Source organism: Stegastes partitus, unplaced genomic scaffold (assembly GCF_000690725.1).
Source record: "Stegastes partitus isolate 25-593 unplaced genomic scaffold, Stegastes_partitus-1.0.2 Scaffold425, whole genome shotgun sequence".
NCBI lineage: Eukaryota > Metazoa > Chordata > Actinopteri > Pomacentridae > Stegastes > Stegastes partitus.
Genome location: NW_007578156.1, coordinates 56,786 through 65,894, shown reverse-complemented (window position 1 = coordinate 65,894; position 9,109 = coordinate 56,786). Strand labels below are relative to the sequence as shown.

General features: G+C 39.4%; 1 protein-coding gene across 1 annotated transcript; it reads left to right on the top strand.

Moving 5' to 3' along the window:
* The first annotated feature begins 2,825 nt into the window (after positions 1–2,825).
* LOC103360317 (solute carrier family 22 member 13-like) lies at positions 2,826–8,453 on the top strand. Its single transcript, XM_008286022.1, has 9 exons — positions 2,826–3,200; positions 3,295–3,398; positions 3,678–3,832; positions 5,099–5,267; positions 5,345–5,485; positions 6,944–7,158; positions 7,236–7,344; positions 7,426–7,632; positions 8,384–8,453. The coding sequence occupies exons 1-9, from the start codon at positions 2,826–2,828 to the stop codon at positions 8,451–8,453; spliced, it is 1,545 nt and encodes a 514-aa protein (XP_008284244.1).
* The last annotated feature ends 656 nt before the right edge of the window (positions 8,454–9,109 follow it).

Here is a 9,109-nt window from a genome sequence, read left to right as displayed (position 1 = left end):
GCAAAACAAATTCTGCCATCTGCTGGCCCGCGAGTGGAAAACCTTAAGCCTGCTGCAAGGAATCTCAGCATCTGGATTGATTTCAACTTGAACTTTGAAAAACACACCACAAAACTTTCACAGTCATGTTTTTATCATCTTAGAAATATTTCAAAAATTCTTATTTAACTTTTAAATATACAGAGATGGTTTTACATGCTTTTATTTGGATTACTGCAACAGCTTTTTTAGCGTGGGTTCTCTCCGGGTTCTCCGACTTCCTCCTACACAGTCCAGAAACATGTTGATGTTAATTGGTGATTCTAAAATAAATCAATCGCTAATGTCAAAAAATGTAATCGATTTAGTGATAACATCGATTTTTTCAAATCGAGTTGGCATAAAAAACCTGAACCTGATACAGAAAAGCAGATGTCAGTTCTGGATTCAGCGTTGCAAAAATGTCTTAAATCAGTTTTAAAAAATTCCAGACACTTTCAAAATGTATTTTTTTGTAACCCAGTGTAATTGGAGGGTTCATGTATTCCAGATTTTCTTGTTTGCTGTGTTCTTTGTTGAGGACATGTGCCAGTGTTGCATCAGTTTTAACAGCCCTTTGAAAACTAGAAACTGAAAAAAGTAATAATAAATACAAATTTGCTAAATTATAATTTAGTGAAGTAAAATGTTGTTTTTGAATTGTGGTTGAAAGAAATAATAAAATAAAATAAAAAACTGTCCTGGACAAATTAGAGCACTTTGCTGATGAGCAGTGAAATTCAAACACCTGTCAACAGGTGCAGAAGTCTGACTGAGAGTTACAGAAAACACTTGATGGCAGTGATTGGCTCAAAGGGTTGTTCAACAAAATCTAAGTTTGCGGGTCCCATCATGGGCTGCAAGGTGACGCGGTGGTTAGCGACCCTAGTGAGGATACAGCGGTGTATAGATGATGATGGATGGACAGTACTGCACTATAAATTGTAATGACACTGATTTGCAAATTGCAAATATTAACACATTTTCTACATCTCCTTGCTGTCCCTCCTCTCCCTCATCTCTCTGTCCCTGCATGTATTCCTCATCTAGTTCATTGTATAGCGCATAGAGCCGCATTAGTTTGGACGCTAGCGCATGTCATCATTATAAAGTGATCAGTTTATTGCTTAGTCAGCACAGGGGCCAGCGACATATGGGCAGGGACGCTGGCACCCACTGGCAAGGCTTTAATGATTATGACTGCAATTGTACCCTCAAGAGGACTGACTGTCCTCATTTGAACTGTAAAACCAGAGTGACACGAGATAAGATCAAAGTCAATCTTTTAAATTCCTTGAAGCACAGAGCTGCCGGTAAAACCACGCCAATTCCAATTTTGTTGTTTTGATCAAAAACTTTTCAAGGCACCTAAACTCAGAAATGAGCAGCTCAGTGACAGCCCTCTAACATTAACATCCACCTCCTTTATAGCATAGTTTATTGCTTATCATAGTGTGTGAAAATATCCATGTTTAAGAATCTGTAGCTTCTCAACAACATGCTAACTTAAAGCACTTCATGATGCCATGGATGTAACTTGGTGTTCAATCAGAATCATCCAAGAATGTGAAAATAAAACTGAGCCTCTTTACTGTTTCTCTCAGTGAACTTAAGCACTTCAAAGTCTTTACTACATATACTATATGACCCTGGACACACATAAATGTAAGTAAACTGGGTGACGGACGCCCTTATGCAACCTTGAGGCTGTAACAACTTAACCTGTGATGATAAAGGATTTTAAAGTAGGTCAAACCAAGAGAGAGAAAAGTGTTAAACCTCAAAGATCGCAGCCAATCTTTTGAATTCTTTGAAGCACAGATCTGCTGCAGCTCCAACTTTGTAGTTTGTGGGACTCCATCTGTCTACTAAGCAACACTCTTTCATATGATGTGCATTGACTTTGACAACAACTCCAGGAAGAGGCTTTTGGAGCGACATAGAGATAAGATTAGAGATACAGGATTTTATTTAGATAAATTATATACATGTGCTGGTGTAGAGAATAATATAATAATAATAACAATAATAATACATTTTATTTATAGAGCGCTTTTCACAAACTCAAAGACGCTTTACAAAACAAATAGAAACAAAACAAATACAAGTATACAGAATAAGTGAAACTAAAGAAAACAGAACAAACAGTTGGAAAAGCAAAACAAATAAAAAATAAATACATACATACATAATAAAGCTCAGTGTCATGTCTGTCAAGTTCCTGTTCATGTTTGCACATTGTATGTCTCGTCTTTCCTGTTTTATTTTGAAATCACTTCACCGGGTGTTTCTGTTCCGGCTTTACTTCCTGCACCTGTCTCGTCTCACCTGTTCCCTGATTACCTCTACGCAACTGTTTCCCATCTCCCCTCATTACCTGGTATATATTACCTTGTGTGTCTCACTGTCTCGTCGCCAGTTCGTTGCACTTCACAGTCCTCGTACCAGGGTTTATTCAAGTCAAGTCACAGTCTGTTTGTTTACGACCTTGATTCTGTTTGTTGGACTTTACCTCTGCCTGCCAATTCTTGGATGCTTTTTCCTGTTGGAATGAATTCCTGTGTACCAAACCCTGACTGTCATTAAACCTGTCTTTTGCCTGAACCTACTCTGAGTCAAGCATTTGTGTCCATCCTTTGTGTTAATGAGTTCATGACACACAGAGCAACGGTCTGCACTGCAATTACGATAGTCAGCCAGTCAAAATGAGCCTCTGTGAAATGATTAAGCTTTATTACTGGGCTGCTAGTTGTTAAAATGTGGTACAGTCTTTTGAAGCCAACACAATCCCGGTAGCCAGCATCGACATGGCAGACTTCGGAGAGATTCTCAGGAACATCGGAGAATTTGGATTATTCCAGAAGATAAATCTAGTTGCACTTTGCTTTCCAAATTTCATTCAGTATTTTACCATTGCAAGTTTAATTTTCATCGAGCCGGATCCAGTGCGACGCTGTAACACAGACTGGATCCTCAGTGCTGGTCCCAACCTGACCACAGAGGAGCAGCTGAACCTGACTCTGCCCCGAGAGGATGATGGGAGCTTCAGCAGGTGCCAGATGTTCGTCCCTGTGGACTGGGACATTGATGCCATCAGGGAATATGGACTCAATGAGACCACCAGGTGCCTGAATGGATGGGTGTATGGAAACATGCTGTATGAGACCACCATAATCACCGATGTAAGTGATGTTTGTCGACAAACTGACATTGTTTCTGAGTTAATTATAACCTTCAATCAGCTGAGCAATTTTTTTCTATTCAAAATGTTCACAGTTCGATCTGGTTTGTGGTCGGGGTAACATGGTGCAGTTGTTACAATCACTGTTCATGTCTGGACTTGTTGTTGGTTTTCTCATTTTTGGACCTTCTGCTGAATCGTAAGTGTATTTCAGTAAAGAATCACGTGTTTTAGTCTACGATGCAACTGTAAAAACGTGTTTTTTTTCTTTCTAAATACAGTTTTAAATATGTTAATGAATATGCAATTTTAAAACAAAACCTTACTACAGGTCCTTCTATTGTCAGCAATACAAATATATCACAGTCCAACATATCTGCATGAATTCAATATTAGGACCATAAAAAGTCACAGTGAGGTGCTTTTTTTTTTTTTTTTTTTTTTAAATTTACCCTGTCTATCTACACTTTTGTTGCAGGTTCGGTCGCAGACGAGCAACTCAAATTCCAGCAGTTTTAATTTTTGTATTCTCGGTGACGACAGCACTGTGCCCCAATGTCTACCTGTATTTAGCTTCTCACTTCTTGGTGGGAGTTGGAGCTGGAGGATATCGAGTCAACTGTATTGTACTGAGTACGTATCCAGAGTTTCTACAGATTTCTGATAAGACTGCAACTGTTGTTTTTATTATAGATTAATCTGCCAATTATCTTCCCAATGATTATTCAATTGTTTGAAAAAAAATGTAAATTGCGTTAGAAGTGTTTTGAAATTTTCCACAGGCCAAGTTGAAATCCTCAAAGTCCTTTTGCATAATTTTTAAATATTCTATTTTATTTTCATACTTTATGCTTCCACTGTTATACAGGTTATTGGGAAATGAGTACTTTTAATACTTTTAATAGCAAATACATTTTGTTGCAATTTTTTTTAATTTTATTTTACATTTGTAAATAATTTCAGTTCTTCTTCTGCAACTGGCAATAATGCACAAGTGGAGATTTGCAAATAGTTTGCAACCCAATCAAACCCACAGACTGTACATGAAAGATAGACGCAGCCTCTGAGTCTGAAAAGTGAAGCCAGTGCAGAAACACTTTAAATCTGCATTCTTTCCAACAGCCAGCAGGAGGCAACTTCTTTGGTTCCAAAGAGAACCAAATGTATGAAAGTTTATGTGAATAAAACCTACCTCTTACTTGATTTGTTACCTCAGTAAACATTTTCCTAATGATTCTATGGCCTCAATTCCTACGTTCACATCCTCTTTCATGCAGCATTGTCTTCATTTTGTAAATTATGGCTCTATTTAGAGTAAAATAGACAGTAAAGTAGGGTAAATGGTCTGCACTTATATAGCGCTTTTCTACCTTTGCGGCACTCAAAGTGCTTTACAATGTTTCTCATTCATACACCAATGGCGACAGAGCTGCCATGCAAGGCGCTAATCTGCCATTGGGAGCCATTTGGGGTTCAGTGTCTTGCCCAAGGACATTTCGGCATGTGGGGGGAACCGGGGATCGAACCGCCAACCTTGCCATCAGTGGACAACCCGCTCTACCACCTGAGCCACAGCCGCCCCAGCCGATGTGTTTTACGGCAGGTCTACCTCGTGGTTGGCAGGTCATGACCCTAAGAGCTTGTGTTCTATCATCCGAGTTCTGACTCAGATCCACTCCTCGCTCATCACGTTTGATTCAACAAGACCAAGATGTGGACGGCCAAATGTTTGAATTCTAGGCATCAAAGCAGTCGTCAACAAACGTTTTGCATGTTGAATAGGTAGTTTAGCAGTGACTCTGTTCAACATTGAAAGCCTCACTGTGGATGTCTTTCGTTTTTAATGCGGCCATGTTAGTGTGATTTAAAATGACTAGTCTTCTGTTTTGCTTATTGCAGGCACTGAATGGATTGGGGCATCCAAAAGATCATGGGGAGTAGGTTTGACTCAGCTGTTTGGTGCAATCGGACAGTGCGCCCTCGCTGGTTTGATCTACCTCGTCCGAAACTGGAGACTGGCTCAACTCATCTCAACAGCTCCCTTTGCATTGGTTGTTATGTACATATGGTGAGCATTTGACTCTTTGACTTGTATTATTTCATTTGTTAGTGACAGACTACTTGAAGTGTCATATTTCCTTTAAGGTTCATTCCAGAGTCAGCCAGGTGGCTGTTAAACAGAGGGAGGACAGAAGAGGCTAAAAAGCTCATTGTCAAAGCAGCAGCCATTAACAAACGCCCCATCCCGGACTCTATGCTGAATGAGGTACTGAACCACTGCATCATGTTAGGGAGGAGTTTTCCGGCACATTGTCTACGACACATGTACAACAAGTGAAATCTCTTCCTCATCAAGTCATTCTAGGTCCAGTCTAGGTGGTCTTCTTAAGAAATACCTTTTTAAACAAGGTGACTTTTTTGGTCCTGCAAGGGCTTTTAAAACTACTTTAACTGCCAGTTTATTTGACAAGAACTTTCTAGTCAATCAACCTGTGGAGGTGGGATCAACAGTTGCCTGTGAAGACTGTTCACCCTCCTGGAAAGGTTTCTCCCTTTTATTGCTTTACACCATTGAATTGTGTTAAATATAATTTGGCTTTTTGACAATTAACTGAAAATACAAAACACAATATCAGTGACTGCATAAGTATTCACTAAGTCAGTATTGTGTAAATGCACCTTTAGCCACATTTACAGCACTGAGCCTGTGTGGATAGTTCTCAGTTAGCCTTGCACATCTGGACACTGAAACTTTACCCCATTTTTCTCAGACCGAAGAATCATCTTCCAGTTGACTTTAGAGTCTCCCACATGCCTCCTGGTGAACTCCAGTCGAGATTTATTATGAGCCATTCTCCCTTCAGGCTTTGACTGGTTAAGAACAGCTGTTGTATGCACAGTGTTTGCCATCTGAGCCACTGAAGCTTGTAACTCCTTCAAGGGAGTCGTAGGTGTCTTGGTGGCCTCCCTCACTCGTCTCTTTATTGCACAGTCAGAGGACCACCTACTCTGGGCAGATTTACTGATTTATTTTTTACTGATGGATTCGACTCATTGACCGTTGGATGAGCCAGACCCATGGATTGCAGATGAAAACATTGATGATCTGGTGGTCATTTAGAAACTGCACTGAAAATGGAAAAAGAGCAAAGATGATGGATGTATATCATTGATCTTTGAAGACATATTCAAATATTAGATATGAAATTACATCTTGAGATTTCAATGTTGGCGACTCTCTTGGCAGAACAAAAGAGACAGCTTGTAAATCGATAATCTAACGGATATTTATGTGTTTATATATATAGAAATATATATTATCCATATGTCTGTTAACCTATTTATTCATTTCATTGCCCATTTATTCATCTACATTTTTTTTCATCTATTCACATTAACCAATATTTCTGTGACAGATTAAAGTGAGCAAAACTGTGAACGAAGGCGGCATCAAGTTAATTTTTGGATCACCACTACTGACCAGATATTTCTGTATTGTAGCACTGGGATGGTAAGTCGCAAAGAATGGAAAATATTGTACAGGAATATAGCCCATCATCTTGTTCTAATAATATCTTTATCATACTGCTAGCCACACACAGCCAAAGTGGTAATTTGATGCTGCAGATTCATCATAAAGCTGAAATCTGAAGCAATAGTTCACGAGTTGGGATTTAAATGCTACATGATGCAGGAGTTTCCTCATGTGTTTCCTTAATGTGTTTTCCTAATGTTTTTTTTAAGGTTTTCACTGAACCTTTCCATCTTCGCCCTGTATTTCGGCATCGGAAACTTGGGCTTGAGCGTCTTCCTGACACAGCTCCTTTTTGGTGCTTTTGAAGTACCGTCTACTCTGTCGTCCATTTGGCTGCTGGAGATTTTTGGGAGGAAAATATTATTCATAGCAGTCCTTATGATCGGAGGAGTCTGTTCCATGCTTATCCTCGCTGTTCCCCAAGGTACACCATTTGGTTTGGTTCGCGAAGGGACTCTTTCATGTTTTTCTTCGTTTGACATGTTTGTTTTTTTGGTCCAGGTTATTCTGTTGCTGTTACATGTTTAGCCGTCGCATCACGATTTTTCATGATATTTGCGGGTTCTGTGTGTGCTGTCTACCTGCAGGAGTTGTTCCCCACATCGGTTAGGTAGGTGTTCACAGCTTGTATTCTTTGTCAAAAGTTTCCTGACCAGTGTGAAGCCTCATGTAAAATGTGCCCCTTTTTCAGACAAACAGCCACAGCTTTAGGATCCATCGCGGGAAGAATCGGCTCCATCGTGGCCCCACTGTTGAACATGTTGGCCGTGTACCACTGGGTCATACCCATCGCAGTCCTCAGCAGCATTAACCTAATCAGTGGCGCTCTCGGCCTCCTGCTTCCTGAGACCAGAAAGAAAGAGCTTCCGGAATCAGCCGACGAGGCCGAGAGAAACAGGTACGCCAGCGGCAAGCAAGCAAATCTGGGTCAAGCCCTGATAACGCCTCTATCAAAGCCGTAATGCTGCGGGCTCACGATCATCTGTGTCACTGAAGTGTGTCATATAGAAACTCTAGAAGCACTTTTACGACGTGTGTGAATTACACAATGACTTCGTATGCTGCAGAGGTTAAGACGTGCAACACATTTTAAACTGAAATGTGAATAGCTTAGTCTCACTTTAGGATTTTTTATTTTAATTTTACTGTGAATAACTGTCTATTTCCACATGAGGACTGACTCAGAGGTGTGAGAATTCAGGTTTTTTGATAAGCTTCAACTAAAGGTGCTGTAGATTCTGATTTTTTTTAATTTTTTTAAGTTGTCAGATGTTGTCTAGTTTTAGCTGCTCTACAAAGTCCTTCATATTCCTGAATATAACAAAGTTATGTTTATGTTTTAAGTAAACTCACAAGTATCATGTGTTTTTCTCTTGTCTCCTTTTCAATGGTGAAATAAGCTAAAGATAAAAAATGTTCAGGCTGATGAACCCATGAATCTCGTCCAGAAAGTGACAGAGACATTTATCTTTATTTAGTTGCTTTTAGTCGTTGGATCCTGGAGAAACGCTCTCTTATCTTGTTTGTACTATTGTTGTATGTACCAATAAACGTGATTTGATTATGTGATTACACCAATAACAACACACTTCTGCTGTTCCTTTCATACTGAACTAACACAAACCTCTCCGTGTTGGGTTTCCCCACAGAAGTCAGACTACCCCGAGGAACAAAAGTCTGTCAGACAAACCTCCACAAAGCACGACAACCAGGCTGTAGTTATGCTATGTTGACGTCTGCTGGGCTCTTTGTCCTCTTTGCTCCATAATCAAGCTACTGCTCCTACTCTGTTTTTATTCAATGTGCTCCAGATGTTTATGGTTTTTAGAGAATAAATTCTAATTTTCTTAATTTTGCTGACGCAGGCTGGTGCTGGCGGGTGGATAATTTTTTTGCTGCACACGGCCCGTCTGGTTGTCAATGAAACATACTTAGACATACATATTTATGGGCCACCTATTTAGAAAAAGTGAAAAAGAAAAAAAAAGTTTGGGTCTTCTTTTTTAATAGGTGGACAAAGGCGTCATATGTTTTGCATTTCTATGAACTTGATTATCACATTTTTGACACTTCAGAATTCTGTTCTTGCAACAGAAAGTGTCTACGAACCTTCGAAATATAATCAAGTCTTGTTCATTCAAATCGCAATAGAGTACCACATGTCTTTGAATTAACTTAAGTTTGAATTAACAAAACTTATTGATACTGTCCAAACCGTAAAAACACTCAAGAGTTAAGCTGGTGCTTTGTTTAGTTTGAAAAAACAAGACTTTACTGAAGTATTAACACTCACACATGCTTGTTTTGTTTTTTTTAAACATATTTATTGTAAAAGTGTTGACGGGTTAAGGTTAGATTAGAACATACAGAACATT

Coding starts and splice junctions, on each gene's coding strand:
- LOC103360317 (XM_008286022.1), top strand. CDS start 2,826: ATGGCAGACTTCGGAGAGATTCTCAGGAACATCGGAGAATTTGGATTA. Junction 3,201..3,294: donor AGACCACCATAATCACCGAT/GTAAGTGATGTT, acceptor AAATGTTCACAG/TTCGATCTGGTTTGTGGTCG. Junction 5,486..6,943: donor GTACTGAACCACTGCATCAT/GTTAGGGAGGAG, acceptor GTTTTTTTTAAG/GTTTTCACTGAACCTTTCCA.